Genomic DNA, 23930 nt, shown 5'->3' with positions numbered 1-23930 from the left:
ATTAAAAGGAGAAGCTGCTGGGCTGATTGAAGGAGACAGCTTGCTGGACACAGGGGGTTGCTCTGAAATTCTGCAGCCCCGATCGGGAGGCTTTAGTTGACTTCAGAAACCCTTGTAGTTGAAATTGCAGGTCTTTTCCTCCTCTCTTGAGAGAAGCTGTCGCTTGTAGCATGTTTTTTTTCAGAAGGGAAAGGGTTATGGGTTGAGGCAGAAATAGTTTGAGTAGGTGAACCCACAGTGTCACTTCCGTGTTGCTGCTTTTTTGGTGACCTGAAGAGACTGATGCTGTAAGATGCTGGGACGTCTCACAGACGGCAAAGCCGTGGAGAGTTTCTGTGAAATTCCTCAGCTGTGCAGGGAGGAGGTGCGCACCTTTCACCGCCAAGCCAGGCAGGAGCAGAGGTTCAGCCAGGCACTTGTGGCACAGGCAAGTGAGCATTAAAGACTGTGTGTCGGATATATACTGTGGAAGAACTGAAATATCAAAGAAATTGCTAATCTGTGATTCTAAATATACAGAGAGAAGAGTTTATAAACCTGAAGCTTCCTCTAAGAGGAGAAATAAGAACTTGTGCCCCTGGGGACTGCAACGTGTTCGTTCAACCAGAGGAAAGGAGAAAATAGCTGAGTGGGTGGGACTTTCCCTGAGGCGAGGGGGAGGAAAAGACAGCGCGAGTCTGACTTCTTCTGCAGCACCTTCAAAAACTTGACGGCTTTCCTGCGAGTTGGAAAGCTTAGAGCCCGAGTGGCAGCGTGCAAATGCAGGTGGCTCTGTGTGATGGTTGGGATGGAGAGCAATGAGACATCGGAGGAGGAAGGTAGGAGAGCGGGGAGCAAGGAGTGGTGTGGCAGGCAGGAGGAGCACGGCACTCACATCCCCAGGGGAGGTGGCACTTCAGGGAGCTGCCGTGGTGAGCCCGGGTCCGCTTCATTCTCACTCCTTTACGTAATCTGGGTTCTGAATGAGTAGGTACCAACTGTGTAGGCTCTGTGGCTTCTCTTCTGGCATACGTCCTGTTTTTTTGTTTTTTTTTTTTTTAATGTGGGCTGCATCAATTCTTGCTGTTAGATTTTATTTAAATCTCAGTACTGACAGTAAACGGCAGTTCAGTGGGTTGTGCTGCTGAAATTGAAATGCCGTATGAGCTAAACAGTTTTCTGAAGGTTTAAAACATCGGTGGCAAAAATCTGTCTCATCTGCTCAAAGGTCCAAGAGCTTGCAGCGTGTTTTTTTTTTTTTCCTGTTTTCCTCTTTCTGCTTGCCTGTAAGTAGTGCTCTAGACATAGGAAAAAATAGGTTGTGATAATATATGGCATTTTGTGGCATTTTTTTGGCCTTCCAGTGCTACCTGGTCCTTAGAGCTATTCTTGAATAGCACACAGCTTCCTGGCTGCTCTGGGAAACCCAGGAGCTCAATGAAGCCTACAGGGACATGTTATAGTGGTGCTTTTCCTTTTTTTTTTACCCCTCTAATATTGAACTTGCCGGTTTCAGGAGGTCCTATGAAATGAAGTAGTTACATGGATGCTGGGGGCATGTTGAAGCCTTGCACCTAATTGACCTTGATATCTTCACGGTGCTGCTTCTTTGGATTCGACATCTGGTTGCACTTCTGCAATGCCTCTCACGTGTTTCTAGTTGCTACATTTGTCCTCAGCAACGGAGAGATCTATCTAACTTATGCCTCTTTCTTCCTTTTCCAGGGAAGCTAACAAACCACAGGCTACCAGGAGCAGCATTGCAGAACAACCTTTTTCCACAAAGAGGAAGAGATTGCTGTGCTCAGGTCCTCGCCTTTCAGCAGTGATTCTGTGATGCAAATTCCAGGAGTTTCATTTTCTGTGATAATCTTCCCTATGGCCTCTTCTTGCTGACGCTTGCCCCAGTGTTGGGCACAAAGAAAAAGGATGCTGAAGAATGGGTACCCTCCTTTTGGCTTTTAGAACATGGGCAGTTGTATAAAGGTACGTGATTGCTCTTCAGTCAGAGGGATGGAGTGTACGTGGAGGGCAGCAGAGGGGATTTGTTGGGCTGGAAAGCAATGGCCATTGTGGCAGGGTGTGTGTGTGTGCCTCATTGAAGCTTTCTGCATGCTAGCATCCACTGCTGCTGCTGTTGAGATGACCGATGAATAACTCCCCTTTTGTGTTTGCTCAAAAAAAAGGCAGTTTGAATGCACAATGTAGCTTCTCACTAACTGACTGGTGACATGGTGAGCTATATTGTATGCATCAGTGTATGCCAAATCGTTTGTCTGATTGTCACACATGTTCATTGCTGCTGCTGCTGCTTGTTCCATCTGCCAGCTATGTCCTATCAACCAAAGAGCATGTCGTTGTTCTGGGCGTAGTCTTTTTACTACATGTTTGTTTAGCAGCCCCCCAGTGAGAACTTGATTCTAGATCGGTGTCTCTAAAAATTGCTGTCATCTTAACAGTGTGCAAAACCAAGGTTTTAGCTTGCGTATTGATCAGGGAGAGTTTCAGCTGAGAGGTTTGCTTTGCAGAAATGAGTAGAAAAATACAGGTGGACTGTTTTTTGTTGCATTTGTACTTTCTGTACTAGAGGCATAGGGTGAAAAAAAAATTAAAAATCACCCCTACCCTAGGAAGATTTTGTTCTGAACAAGTAGGGTTGGTCTTGTCCACAACCCTTTTATTCTGTTCCTTTTTTCTAAGGTTGCTGATTGAGGGTCAGTTTCTGTCCATTTTGGTGGTGGCTCTGTTATGCGCTTTCATGGTAGCGTAGAAACTTGTGACTTGCTTCCTGTAGGTGTGAGAGTTTGGGTGAGTGGCTTTCAGATGTTGTTGCTGAAATTGGTGATCCTGCAAAAAGTAGCCCCTTATTGCAGTACCCAGAGCACACTGTCACTGGTTTCTGAGGATAATTTGTTCTCCTTTTAGATCCCTGAATCTGTAATGGTGAGAGAACTGTTCCTTGTAGCATGCTGTGCTGTTTGTGTATTTCAGTCTTTTGGAATAATGCCTTAGGGATGTCATTGGAGAGGAAAAATGGATGATAGGTATTTGCCTGAGGAATCATAGATTAAATTTAGGCCAATGTGTGTGAGGAAGAGTCATTGGACTGGACTTGGCCTATTTTGTGTTCTAGATGCAGCTGTGATCCTCGGCTGTGTGTCTCACCGAAGGGACCTGATGTTTTACATTATTGGTAAGTGAAGGAAAGGCTGCCACTGTATTTGTTGACCTCTCCATAGGCTTTAGAGGAATTTCTTGAAAGCCCCGGCTTTCACGTTAGCTTAGAGTCTACCTAACAAACATGAAGTTATTGTCACCCTGCATTGTGCCTTCCACCTGGCAGACTTGCCCCTTCTCCATTCTTCTTGTTCCCAAAGTCCTTCCATCAACCTCACTTGTAAGCCATTCCCTTACTCTTTCTCCTGAGAACTAGTGCAGGGTTGTTGCCTCCATGATGCTTCTCAATCCAGTCTTAATGTGATGTGCAGGGCTTGTGTGGTTACCTGACTGTTTCCTGTAAAGGAATCTTTGTAGTTTTAATTTGCAACCTAGAGGGAATTCCTTGCTTCTGTTGGGGCATCTGCTGGCCATAGCTGAGACTCGGTACCACCTTTACCTATTTCTCCTCTACTTGCAGTCATTTGCAGTGTTTCAAGGGACGTGTTATTCTCTAACCTAACTTCTAGCATAACACAAGCCATAAATGTTTGCACAATAGCTTCTGCCTTGAACATCTAATTCGCAATTGACTAGAATGTCGTTAATAAAAGGCGTCGTCTTGGGCTGAGGAAGGTGGGACCTCCGTGCCAGACTCAGCCGTGCTGCTGCAACCAGCCTCTGTTCTCTCCTTGCTGCAGGTGGGATCACAGTATTTGTGGTAGCCTTCTTCTTCACCATTAAGTTCCTCTTTGAGCTTGCCGCACGTATAGTCAGCTTCCTTCAGCATGAGGACCGGGAACGCCGAGGGGAGCGAACTATTTATGACTACGTGCGAGGCAACTACCTGGATCCCCGGTCCTGCAAAATCTCCTGGGATTGGAAGGACCCCCACGAGGTGGGCCACAGCATGGCCTTCCGAGTGCACGTAAGGGAATATTTCTGTTTCCACATGTCTTTGGGGGCAGGGACAGAGGTCTGAGTTAGGGGTGGGCCCTTCAGTTTATTTTTGAGAGTGGGGGACGGGGGGGAAACAAGTTGGATGTAACTTAAGAGTAGGAAAGCTTTCTGTTTGTGTCTTCTGCTCCCCCCAGTCCCAAAAGACCAAGTCTGGGGGAATGGAACAATTATACAAATGAGATTGGTGAGGGGCCTGAACACTGAGGGTTTGGAGCTTTGTGGAGAAAGTTTGAGCAGGCTTTGTAGGGCTCGTGTGCTTTCTGTCCCACCTTCCCCACCCAGAAGGGTATCAAAGCAAGAAAGGTTCAACTAGGTTGCCATACCCATCCATTTTAGGGAGGTGAGAAAACCCTTCTGCTTTTGGTGTATGAGGAGCAATTCTCACTCCAGGACAGGCAGTGAAAAAGAGCTGAAAGGAAAGGGACTTGTTTAGTTCCTGCTATTTAAATTTACCCCCTTCACCTCACTCAGTCTCACTCATGGCAGCTCCAACAGTCTGCCTGTGCACACCATACTCATCTCCTGTTTGCTTAGTCCTTAATTCACCAGCAGCAGCTGTTGTATGCACTGGTTCCTCTCCCTGCCAGTCAATACACACACTCCTTCAGGCTCTGTATGCCCTCTGTATGCAGGGAACAGTGGTAACTTTCTGCTGATGGCAGGAAGGATTTACCCTGCAGGCCGAGCTGTGCACTTAGGGTTTCAAGATGTAATTCTTTTCATGCAAGGAAGTACTGGTTAAGGTGTGCCAAAATTGTCTGCTGGATAACTTGTGATGGAGCTGAGTGATTGTGTCTAACAAGTTTTTTTTCATGCTGATGCTTCTTAGCAGCATGATAAGAAGCTCCTTAAGGTCAGCATCCTCAACATGTTGTTTTCTGTAATAACTCAGTGAGAGCTTAGCTGGGCACAAATGGACAAGACAGTCTTGTTTCTCTGAAAGGACATGGCTTTGCTTTTCTCTTTCTTTGGGCAGTGTGTTCTCTTGTTTTCTCTTCTGATACACACTAACTGTGCAGAGAAGAAATGCCTGGAGGCATTTTCTTTTTGAGTCACTCATTTGAACCCTGGTAGGAAAAAGAGAATGAGGTTGTTCAATGCCCCCTTGTGTCCTGTTGGTTCCGGAGGACGTAGCCTGTGTGAGAGAGCTGGCTGTTTGTTTCTATTCCTGTGCTGAGCTAGGGGTCTTGGCCTTGTTGTCCCTTTGTTGCAAGGTGACTTGCTTTCTGTGCACCATGTATTTCTGCTGACATGTTTTTCTCCATTTCCCATGCAGTTATTCTATAAAAACGGGCAGCCTTTCCCAGCTCACCGGCCTCTGGGGCTGCGAGTTCACATCTGCCATGTGGAGCTAGCAATTGATATTCCTGTAACCCAGGAAGTTCTTCAGGAGCCTAATTCCAACGTGGTGAAAGTGGCCTTCACTGTGCGCAGGGCTGGGAGATACGAGATCTCTATAAAACTCGGTGGCTTGAATGTGGCCTACAGCCCCTACTACAAGGTGTTTCAGCCAGGTAAGGCTTAGGTGGCCCTGTAATGATTCCAAAAGTAGATATGGAAAAATTGGAGGCAGTTAGGCGTACATATTTCCAAATAAAATAGATAAGTGACAGGGAAAGGGTTACCCTTCACCGCTATCTTCTTGCGACATGTAAATCCCAGCAATAACCTGTGATTAAAACGTACTTGTGACTACCAGTACGTGACTAAATAGAAGCTGTCTTACAGAATAAGTCATTAGTGCTTCTTAAACTCCCTAACTATTTGTGGCATGTTCTCAGTTTTGTAATAATTTCTTCGTGATCCATCTAGTACTCAGAGAATGCCTTTTGTGAAAGTAAGCTGAACTGGAAATGCTGTCTTGATTTGATGCTTTTCCTCTTTTGAATACCCCCCTCTGTTCCTTTGAGCTCCTGGAACAGTTGCTACCTTTGAGTATATGCTTCTTTAGAAAGATTTCCTTTTTATCCTTTTTAAATTTTTTCCTTCTACTTTTGCTTTTTGATCAGCATCTTTTATATTTCAGACACATTTTCACTGAAGGTACCTCCATTAAATTGCATTGTGAATAGATACAAAGCTTGCTAAGCTACCCTTTCAGAAAGGGGGAGCTCAGATTTAATTTGGGTATTCTTCAGACTAAAGTTTATTTGATAAACTGAATTTACAGGTTTTCTTGGATGTCAGTGGGCTTGTCCTTTGTATTTGCAGTGAAAGCAAGTTCTAGAGCTGAAGGTTAGAATGGAGGACAGGATTTACTTTAGAGGGCTGGTAATTGGGCTTGTTTTATCAGTATTGAGATTCTGACCCAAGGTGACCCCAGTGCACCATGCTGCGCATTTTAGAGCTCAGATATGTTGATTTTTTGAATGTCAAGGCATAGAATATGTTGAATTTTTATCCATTTTCAAGGGGGATTGTGTTCCTAGTTGCTTTTCTTTTGTTCTTTCTGACTCTAAACTGTTGTTGTCTACTTCAGGGATGGTGGTTCCCTCCAAAACCAAAATTGTTTGCCATTTCTCCACTCTGGTGCTGACCTGTGGACAGCAGCACACCCTACAGATAGTTCCCAGAGATGAGTATGACAATCCCACCAGCAATTCCGTGTCCCTGATAGATGAGCACAATTACAGCCTCTCCATCCATGAGGTGAGTGCAGTCCTAACCCTGGCTGATCGTTTCGGGGTGAGCTGAGAGAATTGCCCTCTTTATTGTGTGTTTTCTGTCTAGCTGGGTCCTCAAGAAGAAGAGAACTCTGACGTTGTGTTTGAGAAGTCTGTGGTGTCCAACCGGCAGACTTGCCAAGTGTTCTTCCGACTCACGTTGCACTGTAGGGGATGTTTCCACGCCTGCATCTCCTACCAGAACCAGCCCATAAGCAATGGTGATTTTGACATCATTGTTCTAAGTGGTGAGTCAAGAGCTGCTCAGTATTCATTCTCTGAGTGTTCTCTTGCAGGATGCTACACACGTTTGTGCAGCAGAGCTGAATGTAGCATCTCTGCAGGCCAACCATGCTTAATTGCTCAAGGAGTGCCTATTCATTTAAAAATGCTGAATTAATTTGTTGCCGACAAGGGAGATCTCTGAAGGCTGATGTTCTACTCCCTCATCAGATAAAACCATTCATTCCTTGATACCTATCTCAGGGGGGGTTTACCTCTGAAATTAGGCAGTTTGTGCTGCTTGCTAGTCCTTGGCATCTGAGCCATACAGAAAGTGAGCTGTGCATTGTATGTTGAGCTGTGTGGATGAGGATCATTGTATGAAACCGATGTGCTTTTTTTGTTGTTTGTGGTGGTTTTTGTTTTTGTTTTTTAAACTAGTCACAATCTGAAGTCAGGGCAGACAAACGACTACCTTGTAATCTTTGCATCCCACTCCAGTGTTCTCTTTATCAGAGTTTCACTTCACCAGGCTTTTTCCCTGGATGTGTAGCCTTCTGTTAATTCAAATCATAATTTACTAATTTGTTGTGGGTTCTTTACTTTTTGGTTCTGGGCTGCATTAAGATTTGCACAACTCTTATCCATTTCCTTCAGAGAATGAAAAGAATATTGTAGAACGCAACGTGTCCACCTCAGGTGTCAGCATTTACTTTGAAGCCTACCTTTATGAAGCTTCTAGTTACACCAACACTCAGTGGCACCTTCCACCAACACACCTGAGCTCCTCCCAGCGCCGTCCTTCTACTGCAACCGAGGATGAAGACGAAGATTCTCCCTCTGATAGCCAAACTCCCGAGAAAGTGAAGAAACCTAAAAAAGTCTACTGCTATGTGTCTCCTAAGGTAAGACCACAAAAGTACCAGTCCTGAGTGCATGCTCAAGGAACACAACAACTGAAGAGCTTATTTGTACCCTATGCATTGGCTCCACATTTACATGCCACAAATTTGGCTAAAAAAGTTTTGCCTGTGGGTAGACAGCAAACAGATTAATATTAAAATGCTCCTTGAAGCTTTAGGAAACAGTGTTTTTCTAGGTCTCATTCAAGCCTATTAGGAATCTTGTCAGTGATTATTCAATAGGCTTCCTTTTTGCCTGTCCTTTGCTCTGCTCAGGTCAGGCTAGCAATTCCCTTTCTCAGTTTTTGATACCTCTAGACCTGAACTTAGAGGAAAACACTTATTGGATTTTATGGATTTATCTTTCCTATTTCTTGAATGTTGCAGGGAAAATAAAAGAAAAAAGTGGTCAGAGTATGAAGGATAGATGTATAAGTAGAAGTAACATGATTCAAGCAAGTTGAGAGAAGCTGAAGATTCTGTTGTAATAAGATTTTTAGCAAAAACAATTACCCTTCTTATTGTCTCTAGGCATTCAGGGAAATTAGAAAGAAAATTCCACTAAATCCTACTAATGAATTCACTTTGTTGATCTGTTAATCTGAAAGCATTCTGGAAAATGTGATAAGTATCAGTGTAAATGGCTAATCCAGGAATTGTTTTCCTGACAAAGAGAGAGGATTATGAAACAGTTGTAGGATGGAGGATGTTGCTAGAGATTTCTAAATCTCAGCAGCATTCATCACTAAGAACTGACTTTGAGAATGAGTTGCTGGGTCCTCATGAGCTCAGCATCCTTTCATCCTTGGAGGGTTATTCTGGAATTTTGTAGTCTTTCCTGTTGCATTACTTGGTAAAGAAGATCCCCAGAAGTGGGTACTACTGCAGGCTCCCTGTAGATGACAAAGTTATGAATGTGTTCCTGATGTTTGCGTAATTGTTTCCCTGGATCTCTCTCTATATACCTAGAGCATCTGTCCCGTGCAATAGCTGACTGTTCTTATGCTGTTATTTAAGGTGTTTCTGCTCATAATTGCTCAGTGGAAAAATGCCAATCAACATTTTTTCCAGTCACTGCAGCTAGAACAGACTTGTGCAGAAAAATAGTTCTGTGTTTTCTCTAAAGATGCTAAAATTTCATCTCAGCTTGCTCTTCAGAAGGCAACAGTTCCACAATTGGTAGCCATTTGTTCTGGCAAAAATGCACTGTAAAAGAAACTTCTTCAGATCTCCTGGATTTAGCAATTACAAGGGCATTTTTGGTTTAATTTTTTTTTGAATTGGTTGTGAAAATTAAGGGATTGAAGAAGTAATAGCAAGAGTTCTGGTAGATAGAACGTAACTTTTTCCAGATTGTTTTTGTCACTGCCTTAGAATCTTGTCCTGAATTCAGTCTCTCAAGTGTACGTAATTTTTACCCTCCAATTAGACTGGTGATGTTCTACTGAGCACAGTGGCTTGCTGCTGTATAACCTGTACCTTGCTAGTATTCACATGCATCAGAAGTGCGCATGGTACAGTCTTACTAACAAGTTGCTTAGTTCTGCATGCTGTTGCCAACTTTAAAGGTTTTTATATATTACACCACAGGAAGATTTCACCAAACTTTTCCAAAACCAGTCCCCGGGGTTAGAGGGAAGCCTAACTTCCATGTTTGTCCTGTACCTCAAGTGTTTCAGGGAATACCCTTAACGCATGCGTGCCCTTTGACATTTTCTTCTTGTTGTGATTACTCAGCAATTCTCAGTGAAAGAATTCTACCTGAAGATCATTCCGTGGCGCCTTTTCACCTTTAGAGTATGTCCTGGCACAAAGGTGAGTCTCTTTCCACAAGAGGTGGTCCTCGTAACTGAGAGTCTGTCTGTTTTTGGTTTTGTTTTCCCTTTGGAGAGAAGGGCTTCCGCCCACAGAGCACATTGTGTTGCATAAAATTCAGATTCTGGAATGCTGTAACAGTGCCTAAATTCTGCTAATATTTATGAGGAGGAGCCAGTTGTGTTACTCCTTTCTGCTTTTTGTCCCAGTTCTGGGCAAAAATCTTGATTCCTTTTGCATTTCCATTGTTTGTTTTCTTCATAACCATGCTAAAATGCTGTGACGGTGTCCAGTGAAGCCTGTAGGCTAGGGAATGAGGTTTGAAGCAGCCTCCCAACTGGAGTCCAGATGCTTGAAGTAGTGTTCCTGTTAACTGCATCCGCATGGGTGAGCAGAGGGAGTCTGAGAGCGCAGGTGGTCTTGCTGTCTGCTGTACGTGTTGTGCCTTTTACATTATGCATTAAACCCTTTCTCGCATCTTTTTGCTGCTAGTTTTCATACCTGGGTCCTGACCCTGTGCACAAACTACTGACACTGGTGGTGGATGATGGGATCCAACCCCCTGTGGAGCTCAGCTGCAAGGAGCGGAACATCTTGGCAGCCACTTTTATTCGCTCCCTGCATAAAAATATAGGTAAAGGGCCAGGGGGTGGGTACAGTAGCTGAGAGGTTAGTGCTTGTCTGCTAGTTTTGTTTGGGAATGAAGACTGTGAGCACCGAAGGACCTGTGATGGGAACTCCTGATTCCTGGAGTCTCACCTTCTGTTACTGGTGGTGCTTCCAGGGAACGTATTTCATCATGCCAGCTGTTCATGTTTGGCTTTTCTGTCATGCTCTTTAACAGTAAACCTGTACGTATATGAATGTCAGCAAGAGTAACTGCAAACTGCCTTTAGAGTTCTGTCCCAAGTGTTGCTGTAACAAACTCATCCTTGGACTGTAAAGCTGACCTGTACGGTTAGGTTTAGGAATGCCTTCTAGATGTTTGAAGTGCTGGCAGTTCAGGCCTGACACAAACTGTTACCGTTCACAGGAGGCTCAGAGACCTTCCAGGACAAAGTGAACTTCTTTCAGCGAGAGCTGCGTCAGGTGCATATGAAAAGACCTCATTCGAAGGTCACGCTGAAGGTCAGCCGTCACTGTCTGCTGGAGTCGGTGAGTGTACAGGTCACTTCACTAACACCCAGTGCTTTCTCCAACCTTTTTCTTCATCTCAGTGCCTAAAGAAACCCAAACTGATGTGTGCCAGGGCAACCAGGTTAAAAATGATTAGTCCTTCTGTTTCAAGGTGGATGCCACTAGGCAGCTGGACACTGGAAAAAGAAGGAAGTCTTAAGGTAGCTCGTTTGTGTTCAGGTTTGGTAACAGGTGGGATGCCACGCTCCTCCTCAATGCCCAGTAAAATGGGATCAATTTCTGAAGCAATGAGGAAACTTCAGCTCTGATATTTTATTTTTAAAGGAACTTGTCAGAGTAAAGCAGGCCCTGAGAGATGTCTAGAGTAAATGCTTGCATAGCCAGTAAATGTAGGAGTTCTCCTGGTACTATTCTGTCCTCATTTTACACTGGGACCTGAGGCTCTGAGAGAGGCAGTTCATCTGGACTAGAACTGAGGACAGAAGCTGGGGTCCCTAAGTCCTAATCTACTGTTTTTCTGCTACAGAGCTATTCAGTGAGGTGAGCTCTCATGTCAGGTATTACTTAGCTGCACACATGGAACTATTGCATTGGTAGTAGTGGTTCGGTGTCACGGTAAAGTATTCTGTAGAGTTCTTGCATTGAGTCTTCACTGAACCTGACCTGAACTGATACATTCATATAATACAATGCTTAACTGACATTCTAAATACTGTGTACACAGAGCAGGCAGTTATCCTGACTTATTGTTTCCACATGTGTCTCCTAACAGAAATGTTATAAAGATGGAAAAACATTTCTGGGGAAAGCAGGACTGGCTGGGATTCCCCTTGATTTACACTCAGTAAATCTGTGTTTTGGAATATTTTCTGCACGTACAAGCTTGCACTGTTTACAAGATTAAGTTTCAGTTAATAGCTTCATAGAAAATGACTTCATTTCTAACAGTATTTCCATGACTATTTTTCTTGCTATTTTGGAAATTCCTGCACTGTCATTAGCAGTGGTGTTACAGCCTAGTAAGACGAAACAAATTCAGTGCCATAATAATAAATGTAAGCTTCAATGTACAAGGTTGACAGGCACAAAAATGTGACCAGTGTGTTTAGCCCAAAGCAGTGACTAGCATGATGCTCTAATCTATTTGAAGATGAACTAAGCCAAAGCTAACTGTATGATTGAGGACAGCTGTGTAGCGTTTTTTTTTTTCTTTAATTGGAATCCAGAATCGGGACAAAGGAAGTTCTCGACACTTGGAAGACTGTTACTTTTTTGCTTCGTGACTTGCTTTAAGTATGAACTCAGTGAACCCTTCAAGCTATTTTTCTAATGCTCTCTGAGAGGTTCCTTTTTTAAATCTGACTCGTGGGCTGAAAGTGCTTTAGAGAAATTGCTCCTACCCACAGGCATTTTAATACTTTAAACAATACTGCAGCCTTGAGAGGGATATATCTGGGTTGCGCTAAGACTATTGTTAAACCTCATACTGGTTCTGAGATGAGTTGTATTTTGTGCATAATGTTTCTCTGCTTCTCTTAATAGAAGATGAGGAATTGGCTTCTATGGCTTTCAACAAATAAGAATTAGACCTTAGGAGTTCCTAATTCTCCGTTTTATACTTTAGAGTACTAGATTGTGTTTCCTGTGTACTCTGTTGCTTAAATTGCCCATCCACATGAGCAGGATTTTATATTGGTTGCAGGATGCCAAGCAGTGACAGCTGTTGCTATTTTACTTTTTTCTTCTTTTCAGTCTTTTAAAGCAACGCGAAATTTTTCTGTTTCTGACTGGAGCAAAAACTTCGAAGTGGTTTTTCAAGATGAAGAAGGTGAGTTATCCTGTGAAGTTATTTGAGGAGGAAGTGAAGGGAATGACAGTGGAGTTCTTAGTCTGCAATTCTGTTTTCTTGTAGCATGTCTGTCCTTCATGGCTTTCCAGCTCTCACTTTCTCACAGATGTTAGTGAATTATCCTTCTGGTGCTGTGTATCCCTACCCTACATAGGGACCTGGAGCTCCCTAAAAATGTAAAAATGTCTATATCAGGGCTCAGTTTGGGAGCAGAATGTAGTGTTCCGGAGTCCCTGTCTACTGCTTTCTTTTTGCTACAGAGCTTTCATCGAGATGAGCTTTTATCTCAGGTAATACTGAGCTGCATGCACGAAACTGCATGCACGAAAAGTTGATGACCCCTGAATGACTAACTTGTTTTATCTTGTAGCTTTGGATTGGGGAGGTCCACGCAGAGAGTGGTTTGAGCTCATCTGTAAGGCATTATTCGATACCTCCAGTCAACTCTTCACCCGCTTTAGTGATAACAACCAGGCCTTGGTGAGTCTGCAGTTCCCTGTGTTGAATAGTCAAATCTAAACTCTGTACATTGACATGCTGCTGGCTAAATAATACTGCTGCTAAGTTGAGAAGTGTGCAGCCTTATGCATTTATAGGAGGCCTGCCCAGTCACTTCCACTGCCTTTCTCAAAGCTTTGCAGAATGATCTTAACCCATTGAAATGCAAAAGAACTGGTTGGAGGAACAGCAGAGGGTTGCCAGTGAACATAGGGACTCCAAATGTGTAATAATTCAAGTACATTTTTAATAAAGGTCAGACAGAAGCTTTAACTACTATGGTTGTAGTGAGAGAACATTTGGACAGCTAACAAGGCCAAGTACTCACCCCTGCGAGGGACGGAAGAAGGAATTGAGCAGTGAAGCTGTGACAATATGGGGAGATGGCTCCTGCTGGAGCCCGTAGGAGTGGCACATCCAGTATTGTCTTAGCTCAGAAGTGGGTGGTTGGAAATGATCAGAGACTGCTAGCTTTAGTCAAAAGGAATGTTCTTTTAGTTAGGATAAACTTCTTAGCCAGACCTCTCAAGTCTTAAGTACCAATAATTTTACCACCATAGCAGTCAGCAGGGAAGGCTGGATTTCTGGAGAAGAGGAGGTGGCATCAGAGCGTTTAGAGGTTTTGTTGGGTCTGAGTGTTTCAGAATCCATTTCTGCTCTCACACAGCCTCTGACCTGTGGATGCGAACCACTTTGTATTCTTCATAGGCAGGCTCAGGCATTTCATTCAATTGCTTGGCTCTGAGGATATTACCCTGAAGTTCTTTGGACACCTGAGAAATGTGGCTTGAGCTGGTCCTGTACCTACTGTTTGTGCTAGCCTTGTCTGGTACTCAAGTATTTCATTTTATTTTCTCTTTACAGGTGCATCCGAATCCAGTGCGTCCCACGTGCATACGACTCAAACTGTATGAATTCGCCGGCCGCCTGGTAGGAAAGTGTCTTTATGAGTCATCCCTGGGAGGTGCTTACAAACAGCTGGTGCGAGCTCGCTTCACCAGATCCTTCCTGGCTCAGATCATAGGGCTCCGTATGCATTACAAGGTAAAGCTTGGTCTGGGAAAAGGAGGAATATCAATGTGGTAGAAACATATTCAAAGTCCTCACTAGCAACGTATGTAATTTTTTCTCTTGCCTCTTCTTTCTCACATTCCTTTCTCCTTTTCTTTTTTTTTTTTTTCCTGCTCAGTATTTTGAAACAGATGACCCAGAATTCTATAAATCAAAAGTTTGTTTCATACTGAACAATGATGTGAGTGAGATGGATCTGGTCTTCGCTGAAGAGAAGTATAGTAAAACAGGACAGCTGGAGAAGGTGAGGAGGCAGTTCCTGAACATGGGGCAGTTTAACTCCTTCCAAACTGTACCAGGGGAGGCTGAGGATTGTGTACCCCAGAAAACTGAGCTTACTCTAGGTGTTAGCAAGGAGGATTTATTCTGGGTGGGAGTTCAGGTTTGAGGAATGCTGCTGGTCACACTCATGTGAAGTGTTCTCCTGTTTTCAGGTGGTTGAACTGGTGACTGGAGGAGCTCAAGTACCAGTAACCAATGAAAATAAAATTTTTTATCTGAATCTGCTTGCACAGTACAGGCTGGCCAATCAGGTTAGGGAGGAGGTAGATCACTTCTTGAAAGGTAACATGCTCTCTGCTTCCGTCTCTTTTCTGCTGTTATGTCCTTGGGGCCAGCACTTGCTTGCTCTTCTCTCTTCTTTTCTTCTAGGTCTTAATGAATTAGTTCCTGAGAATCTACTGGCTATTTTTGATGAAAATGAACTTGAGGTAATTGCTGGCTCCCTAAGCATCTCTACCCTTATTTCCCCTCCTCTCTGACAAATGGAGAGCTTTTGGATCTGGAATAAAGCCAAAACGTTTCTTCTCTAAGCATTTTAAGCATTTATGATTCGGACAGTAGCTGTGTTTTTGTTTTCTGGCCTTCTGTCTGACTGCAGTCTCTCGTCTTTCAGTTGCTTATGTGTGGTACTGGAGATATCAGTGTCTGTGACTTCAAGGCACATGCTGTAGTGGTAGGAGGATCTTGGCACTTCCGTGAGAAGGTAGGTGAAAAGCTTTCTCCCTCCTGTTTGCTGTCAGCAATTAGCCCAACTACAGAAGCAGGCAGCTTAAACTGGGAACAGCTTTCTTGGTTGGAAATCAGGCTTACGGAAGGACAAACTGCAAGATCTGGGAGTCAAGAGCATGACTCCAAGCATTATGAAATAACATTCCCCCAGAGGGCTAACCTTCAGCCTTGCTGAGCAGAGATTCTTAATCAGTTGGAAGCAGGAAAAATCCAGCAGCCACGTTCTTTTTAAGAAGAGCCAACAAAACCCTAATTAAATGCAGTTCAGCAGGACATCAAGAAGAAATGATGGGAATTATTGCTAGTGAAGACTTTCATGGTAGTGAACTTATCTCTAAGGGATGCTTTAAGATCATGATTGCAGCCCACATGGAGCGTTTGGAGTTCAGTGCTGTGGTAGAGACTACTGATGTAGTAGCCTATATTTGTGCCTTGTAATTGTTCCCATCCCTCCCTGCCTTTCCCAGTGGGAGGAGTATGGGAATGGAAGTAGCTTCATTTAGAAAAATAGAGGAAACTGCCAAAACACCCAGGCTGAAGAGAGATTGGGAGTGCAGTGTTCTAGCTGTAAACACTGGGATGGCTCCACCTTCCTGCAAAAGTATCAGAGGATGTGGAAAAGCAAAAGATTCGCATAGTGCAAGAAGCAAGCGAGCTTCTCCATTGTAAGCCTACCTGGTTGTCTGTACAGGTGTTTCTAAAAATAAATAAAATCTCTAAGGAAAGCAGAAGTATTTCTGTTTTAAGGGAAAGGACTTTTAAGAAGGAACTATGTAATCCTTGCCTCTGACACACCTGGTGAAACAGCAAATTGTGACTGTTAGTAAAGCATTAGCTTGCAAGATCAATTGACTGATCTTCTTGTGACCTGCTCATATTTTATATATTTTACATAAATATATGTTATATATATTGAATTGCTGACCTTACCTTTACTGCTGCCTAACAGGTCATGAGGTGGTTTTGGACTGTGGTCTCCAGCTTCACACAGGAGGAGCTGGCCAGGCTGTTGCAGTTCACAACTGGCTCATCCCAACTGCCCCCGGGAGGGTTTGCTGCACTCTCTCCATCTTTTCAGATCATTGCGGCTCCAACTCACAGTACTTTGCCAACAGCCCACACTTGGTAAGTATCCCAGAGGAGTAAGAATTTCTGCATTGTGCATTGGGAATGACACTGGCTATTTGTGGTGGGCGAGCAGCGTATAGCAGGTAATGTGTGGGATATGCGTGTTAACCCGTCTAAAATCAGCTGATGTCCCCTTTCAGATCTGGCCTGAATGGGATTTTTCTTTTGTCTTACAGTTTTAACCAGCTGTGCCTCCCTACGTATGACTCCTACGAAGAAGTGCACAAGATGCTGCAGCTAGCTATCAGCGAGGGTTGTGAAGGCTTTGGCATGCTGTGATTTTTTTCCCCTTTCCAGGAGACCGTTCAACCTCCTGGCTCTTTGTGGCAAGACCCAGGTTCAGTCCATTACTTGTTCTTCCCTTCACATGGGTAATGAAGGCAGGGCAAAGACTCTGTGTAAAGGAATTTGTCATCCAGAAGATGTCACGTGGCCTTTCCATATCTCAAATATGTCATCAAGACCTCATCTTTTTCCTTTCCTTCATTCTCCCTTTGGTTCAGTGTGAAACAGCAGCAGGAGTGTGGTGTGCTCATCACGGAAATACTGCACAGGATATCCCTGCACCCTGTACACCCGTCCGTCTGTGAGAAGAGTACATGAGCAGAAGTTGCAGTGAGGTGCAAGCAGCGTGCTGAGCTGCCTTGATCGTAGCTCTCAGGGAAGAAGGGGGAAGACCAGTGTGGAGCTCTGCTGGAAACCTGGTTCATGGGAAGCCCTAGTAACTTCCCACGTCTTGGCTCAACTCCCCCAGTGATGCTCCCCAACAGCTCATCTAACTCCATCACTCATGAAGGGTGCAGGGTTGTCCCTCCTTCCAGCACCTGTCCCAGAAGGGTTTCTGGTTCTCCTTCTCCGTCTTGCTCTGGATGCTGCTATCCCATCACCCGTGCCACTGAGAAAAATGGGCAGTACCCCTCCCTGGAGGGAGCAACCCAGGGGAGATCAGTCTCATCAGAGCACAAGTGCTGGCCCTGACAGTGATTCTGTACTACCTCCACCAGGGTCCAGCAGCTGAAGCGTCCTTCTCCAGCAGCAGCTGGTAATGAGCCTTTGCAAATGAACTGGAAGAGGAGTTTCTCCTCCGCTGAATGTTTCTGATTAAAGATGTTGCACAGGAAGCTGTCCCACGCCCTTGCCTTCTTTTTCCTTCCTCAGGAGAGAGGGTATGGGCATGACTGTGATCCCTCAATGCTGAACACCAATGCCTATCCCACCGTCACCTTCAGGGTATGTATGTGATGTAGGAACAGTGGCAGGTCGGTAAGCAGCTACGATGCGCGCTGGTCTTGTGTTGTGGGGGCGATGGTACTGGGCAGAGCACCGTACCTCCTCCCAGCCACACCACAGGGTCTTGGCTTCTACCTCTGTCATGCAGCAGCCTGAGGCTTCTCTCTCTGTACTGCATTTCAGGCAGAGTTTGCAGAGGGTTGTTGGTGCCTGCAGAGCAGCTGGCTTTCTGTCCTACCTACCTTCTTCCTTGAGCTCTCCTTTTCCTGCTGCCCCGTTCAGGGCTGCTGGCTTTCCAGCACAAAATGTTAATTAGAACTTCACTCAGACGATCACTCAACAGCCTGCACGGATGGTACATCACACCCACCACTGTCTGGCTTGCGGGGAGAGGAGTGGGCAGACCTGCACGATTAGGGTGTGCCAAGCTGGCAGTCTGTCCAGCCGTCCCAAGGAAATAAAGGGAACGGGCACCTGGGAATCTTGATAGGTTCTTCAGTGAAGCAGGATTCACGAAGATCTTTTAAGTTCCCAGCAGTTTCTTAGTTCAGATCAGGAGTCAAAGGCGTGCTGGCAAGTGTGAGAAACCTGCATTGCTGCTGCTTGAAATGTAACCTACACGGGATTATGGAATGGCTGGATTTCTTCCAGAATAGAGTCTCAAGCTGGCACCCCTGAGCTAACTTCAGAACACCATATTAGATAAAAATTCACTTCATCCTCTTCAGCCCCCTTCTGTCCTCAGTCTGATCCAGGCAGACTTCTGCACAGTAAGAATTTTTTAAGATAACTGTATATTCTTTTCCCAGTGTAGCTTAGTTGAGTTGACTGGGAATTTGGGGAAACATTCTATATCTAGAAAGTGTTTCTGTTAAGGCAGCATCTTAGCCATTCTTGGTCTGAGTGTGCTACTTCTGTACAGAAAGATACAAGCCATTTTGGTGCCAAAAAGCAGCCAGCTGAGCATTGAGACTACTCAGGGGGATTCTTTGCCCTGTGAATTCATTCCATCACTGGCACTGAGATGCTGGGAGACTGCCAGCTTGAGAGGTGCCACCACTGCGCTCTGACAGGTCACTTCAGTAGTGTCTGGGCTCCCCTTTCTAGCGCAGCCTCCGTTTTGTAGGGTCCTGACCTTTGGGTGGAGAGCACAGTGCTGTTTTTTACACCGTGGGTGGCTTCCATGGTCAGTACAGGCGTGGCTGCTGTCTTCTCTGCACCACCACTTGACTGCTTTCTCCGGAGATTGAGAGAAAGGTGGCGGTGCTTGGCTTGACTCCTGTTTGCTGGGAGGTGCAGCCTGCTACCCTTCCCGCGTTGCAGCCCTGTCTTGCAGTCTCACCTGCTGAGAACATCTCCAGACTCGTAGGTATGGGCCAACTTTGCCAATGACATCTTCCTCAGGAATCCTCCCTTCTACTGAGCTGGACTTCTTTACTCTGAGGACGAAGTAGCCGGACATTGGGCAGTCTTCCTCTGCTGGAAAGAGCTCCTTAAAGTTTCTTACTGTACTACAGCCAGCACCCCACACTTCTCAGTGGCTGTACAGAGCCAAGGAACTTCTCAACACAAGCGCAGTCAGAACTGTGATGGGTGCAGGTGCTGTTAGTCAGTTAAACCCATCTCCATTGTCTCCACAGGCTCCTAGGTGATCCCATGTTCCTGGGATCCATCACAATGTTTCTAAACTTGTCTCTAGCTTTATACCCTTAAAAGTGTGTTCACTTTTTATGCTGCCCTTACCACTGGCAGCGGGGATGCGCTCTGGTCATATGTTTCGTCTGACACAGGCTTGTTACTTTTCTTTTTATCCTTACTTATTCCCACTTGATAGAGGCACTTCCCTAGAAAGCTTTAGGATCCTGGTACCGTGTCAAACAGGTTCCACATTTCCTGAAGCTGTTTTTGGGGTCTGGCTTCAGCCTGCACCTGCAGGCCATGTTGCATGTTTTTAGAAACCAGGAGCTGTGGATGATACAGGTCAGATTCTAGTTCCCTCTGTTGAATTTCTGGCAGAGTTCAGCCAAAATTTGGAAGCCTGTGGTTGTAGTAGCTGATTTTGTAAATAGTTTGTATAATAAATAAAATATTTTAAAAATGCTGCCTTGTTGCTCAGTGTTCTTTCTGGGCTGTGCAGAGGGAATCGAGCTGAGTAATGGTGTCCATGGGTGAGGGGCTGCTTTGGGTCTCCGGGCCTCTCGTTGAGGCTATGTGCAGAGGGGAAAGGGTGAGCTCTGCCTTGCAGGGTGCTCGACTGAACCCAGGACTTGTGAGATCCTGGGAAGGGGCAGCATTCTGCTCTAGGGCTCGCACGCTGCTGTGAGGCTTCTGGAAAATGGGCAGAAGCAACTGGTAAAGCCAGAGGGTATTTAAGGAATCCTGTGTGTGCGTTAAGAATGCAGCTGGTACAGTTAGGTTTTAATCTCACCGTGTGCCACCTGACTCACTCTGAGCTGCAGGTGTTGATGCTGCTTGTGTTTCCCTGTACTGCCAAGAGGGCTGGATGAAAAGAGAAAGGGAAAGGGGAGATGTTTGAAACCTTTGTGTCTTCTTACATTGTACAAGAGGCTTTCAGATTGCAGGGTGCCTGTGTGTGCAAGTGCCTGCTAACAAACAACTTGGTAAGGTTTCAGCTGGTAACCTTCAGAGGCCCTACTGAATTGCTGTGATTCTCTGAGCTTGAGCTGCTCACAGCTTGGATGAAAAGTGCTGCATTTACCACTAGTTTTCCTTGGACTGTGTGTTTTTTATTTTTTTTTAAGATTAAGGATTAAAATATTAATTTTTAAGCTTGAGTAAATTCTGCAAATTATTTGTGTCTGTTAGCATTGCTGCCTATAAAGCAATGAAAACAGCATTTCCTGAGCTGTGCAAATATTTAGCCCATCTTCGGACTGCGTAGCATTGGCTCTCTGCATGCAGTCCGCCATGTAACTTGGCAGATGCTGTTACAGATTGTGAAACCAGCATCTAGCCTTGGTTCTGGCTGTCAAGCCCTGAGTGCTGGCTAAAGAAGAGAGTGAGCAGTATATGTGAGGTTTGGGGATTGCCTCTGGTATTGTACTGGGTGGTGGCATTATTTTGAAGCTCCCTGCAGGAACAAGGCCTTCTTATTCTCGACTCAGAGGGGGCAGATGAAGCAGTGGTGTCATGAAGAATCCAGAGACTAAGTCCTAGCGTCCCCTGGAAATCTGTGGTTGTGAGTCTAGAGCTGGGGTGAGGGCACTTAAAGGTGAATGACTTCTCTGCAGCCTGACCAAAATGATGCACAGCAAACCACGTGGACGTGTCTTTATGTGCTGTGCCTGGTATTTCTCGTGGGAAGAGGGCCAAGCTGAGGCTGGCATTTTCAGAAACACGATCCCTTTGGGTGTGAAGGAGAGCTTGGTGGACTGGATGACTTCAGCGTGATGTAGGTGCTAAAGTTTCTGCCCCTGATGGCAGGATGTGTGATGCCATCTGGCTGCCCTGGTCACCACTTTATTGTGATGTTTTGGAGAGGGAGCGGTGGCAGTGACCTGCTGCTGAATCCACAGCCTCCGTTTGTCCTGGCATGGGCTTGGGGTGGGGAGAGAAATGATGCCTGTGCACTTCATGCTGGAATCCTACATGCCCCAGCACAGCTTCAGTAACAGCAACTACTCGCCTGGTGTCTCGGGACCCTTGGTTCTACACTCGGCCACTTGACAAGGTAGCTGTGCTGCTTGGGAGTCTGGGCTTTGTGTGTTCAGTTCCTCTGCCAAGCTTTGTGTGCCTTAATTGTAGAACTACTGAGAAGGAATTTCTTCAGATAACCTGAATGAGTGGAGCACTGGGGGAAATACGCTTTATTTGGATAGTTGTTTTTTTGTTTTTTTTTTTTTTTTGTTCTTTCAGCTGACCAGCTCAGCTATAACGTTATGAACCAAGCTGTAACTCCTCGTTCCCATAGTGAATATGTACGCTTTTTATGTTTCTGGCTGTTCTGCTACCATCTTGTGTCTGACTGGCACATGAGAAAAAAGTTCAAACATATGATTATGGGAACTAGAAAAGAAAAACATGTATGGGAAACATTGCAGTCCCCCAGAACCTCAGCCTGTCTTGGCATAAGCCTTCCGGTGCACAGTCTGCAATTTTCAAATCTTCCTGTTAAACTCTCTTCTTATTTGTGCTTTGTGGTTTTTCTTTGCTTTTCTCTTCTCTATTTTTTTTTCATTGAATGCGTGAGAAACCCTAATCTCTGCTCTCAAGAGCATGGAACTTGATTGTAGGAGGGAGGTGTTGCTGCATGAATGTGTTCATTTTTAGACATAATTTGCTATAACTTTTTTTTTTTTTTTTTTTTTTTTTCAGTAAAACAAAACAGCTGTAGCTGAAGTTCACCCAAAATTCCTGATCGGTCTTTTCCAGCTACCCTTCTGCTGGGATGGCGTGCTACGAAGTATGCTGGGGCGTGGGCAGTTGCACACTGGGTTGGAAGTGGGGAGCGGGGCCGGGAGCCAAGCTGTTCTTGGGACAAGCTGCAGTGAATACAGACAAAGGAAGCAGGGCTCTTGCACCAGATGAGGGATGGAGAGACTAGAATTGGCCTAAGGCTGCTCCAGGGTTTTCTGTGAGGCATGTGAAGGCCAGAGTGAATTTGGGTGTTTTTGTGGGGGGAGTGACTCTGCGGTGGCCAAAACCACATTCTTCTCTCCCTCTTGAGGCAACTCTCTGATAAGCTGTGAGAAGCGTGTTGGCCCGTACCCATCCCTTAATTTAGGGATTTATGCTAGCATAATGCTGAAGCCCTGTAAACTGATGCAATTGTCTAAGTAATCTTAGAAATTTAATCTCTTACCAGCATGAACAGCTGCCTGGGGCTCTCTTGTGCGCCGGTAGCTGAAGCGTGAGGTTGCCGTGCGATGGAGTAGTGCCACTCACTGCAGTGGCTGGAGAGACACAGGGGAAGAGATCTCTCTCCGGTCCTCTCGGAGGATGAAGAAAGCAGCGCCGGGAGGCTCGGATGTACCCAGAGAAGCAGTTTGCTGCTTAGAGGATAGATCAGAGTCATGGAAACCTTCGTTGCTGGTGGGGAACAGCCTCAGCCATTCACGTAGGGAGCACTGGCAGCCACCTTATCACTAGTTTGTGATTAGGGCAGTCAGTGGTACGCAGCCTTCCCCCTCCTAGGCCCTCCTAACACTTGGGACCAGCATGCGACACGCTGGTAGCAACTGCTGCAACTAAAAATTGTAGGAGGGAAATATTGCCCTGGGGTCTTCTAGTAAGACATTGTGCTGTGTCCTGGCCATCGACAAGAGCACCCAGGACCACTCTCGGATGCTAACCAGTGCTGTCTTGTCTCCTCGTCCCCATCTTCACATCCTTTGTCTCCGAGTCACCCCCACCCCAAGGAGCTGACAGTCTCCTGCGCAGCCCCTGGCACAACAGGGCCCTGTTTCGGGACGGGGGCTCCAGATGAGAGAAGGGGAAGGATGGGCAGCAGCCGGCTGGTCTGGCAATGAGCCTTTTCCCTGACCAGCAGCCAGGTGACAGCGAGGTGGCAGCGAGGTGGCAGCCCGGCGCTGCCGACAGTGGGTGCCTGCAGCTGCTTGGCCACCAGAGGGGGGCCGATAGTCGCCTTGAAACCCTACGGGTTGGGTTCCCGCTGCCTTTTTATTTATTCCCTTATTTTCAGCCAACCTCTTGGTCTAGCAGAGGGGTTGGCCGGCAGATTTTCTTGCTCTATCCCTCAGCTTGGGGTGTAGGGGAAGGCAGCACCCAGGAACCGTTCCCTCGTCCCTGCTGCCCCTCTCCCCCTTGCCCTTTTGGTTTCCAACCACATGAAAATGCATGGGAGGAAGCTGGATGTACGCGCCTGTGATTAACCTGCAGCAGGCTCTCTCAGGAGGCTCAGGACAAATAGCTCAGCAGGAATAATGAGCTCGATACGGACAAACACCAGCAGTAACACTAACCAGATTAGATGCGTTCCCTCAGGCTCTTGGACACACATTAGTCATCGGCGTGAGGGGGGAGAGGGAGCTTTAACACATGGACCACGGAAGCATAATTGAGTTTATACACAGAGCTGATGTTCTCCTTTTAGGGCTCATTATAATGAAATGGACTTCTCTATTAGCTGCAGGCACCGCAGCTTTCCGGAGAGCCTGTGGGAATGGAAGCAGAGCTAACTCGGTTGGTGCTGACTGCTCTGCTCAGGGGCACTGCAAAGAGCAGAGGGAAAGGCACCAGGGAGGAAGGGGGTAGGATGGTGATGCTGCACCTGAGGCATCTTCAGACTCCAGAAACACTTATCAACCAGAAAGCATCTGTCGGTCTGCA

The 23930-nt window shown here is 45.7% G+C and overlaps 1 protein-coding gene across 1 annotated transcript; it reads left to right on the top strand.

The window, feature by feature from the left end:
* Positions 1-1812: 1812 nt before the first annotated feature.
* On the top strand, positions 1813-19722 carry AREL1 (apoptosis resistant E3 ubiquitin protein ligase 1). Its single transcript, XM_032188399.1, has 19 exons — positions 1813-1965; positions 3113-3172; positions 3837-4063; positions 5372-5609; positions 6575-6744; positions 6826-7006; positions 7638-7885; positions 9620-9697; positions 10190-10331; positions 10731-10852; positions 12587-12662; positions 13054-13163; positions 14046-14225; positions 14371-14496; positions 14687-14816; positions 14904-14962; positions 15148-15237; positions 16213-16388; positions 16568-19722. The coding sequence occupies exons 2-19, from the start codon at positions 3157-3159 to the stop codon at positions 16668-16670; spliced, it is 2472 nt and encodes an 823-aa protein (XP_032044290.1). The 5' UTR covers positions 1813-1965; positions 3113-3156; the 3' UTR covers positions 16671-19722.
* The last annotated feature ends 4208 nt before the right edge of the window (positions 19723-23930 follow it).

Source organism: Aythya fuligula, chromosome 5 (assembly GCF_009819795.1).
Source record: "Aythya fuligula isolate bAytFul2 chromosome 5, bAytFul2.pri, whole genome shotgun sequence".
Taxonomy (NCBI): Eukaryota; Metazoa; Chordata; class Aves; order Anseriformes; family Anatidae; genus Aythya; species Aythya fuligula.
The sequence above is the reverse complement of the archived record's forward strand: the minus strand, read 5'-3'. Positions and strand labels throughout refer to the sequence as shown.

Coding starts and splice junctions, on each gene's coding strand:
- AREL1 (XM_032188399.1), top strand. Junction 9,698..10,189: donor GAGTATGTCCTGGCACAAAG/GTGAGTCTCTTT, acceptor TTTTGCTGCTAG/TTTTCATACCTGGGTCCTGA. Junction 13,164..14,045: donor GTGATAACAACCAGGCCTTG/GTGAGTCTGCAG, acceptor TTCTCTTTACAG/GTGCATCCGAATCCAGTGCG.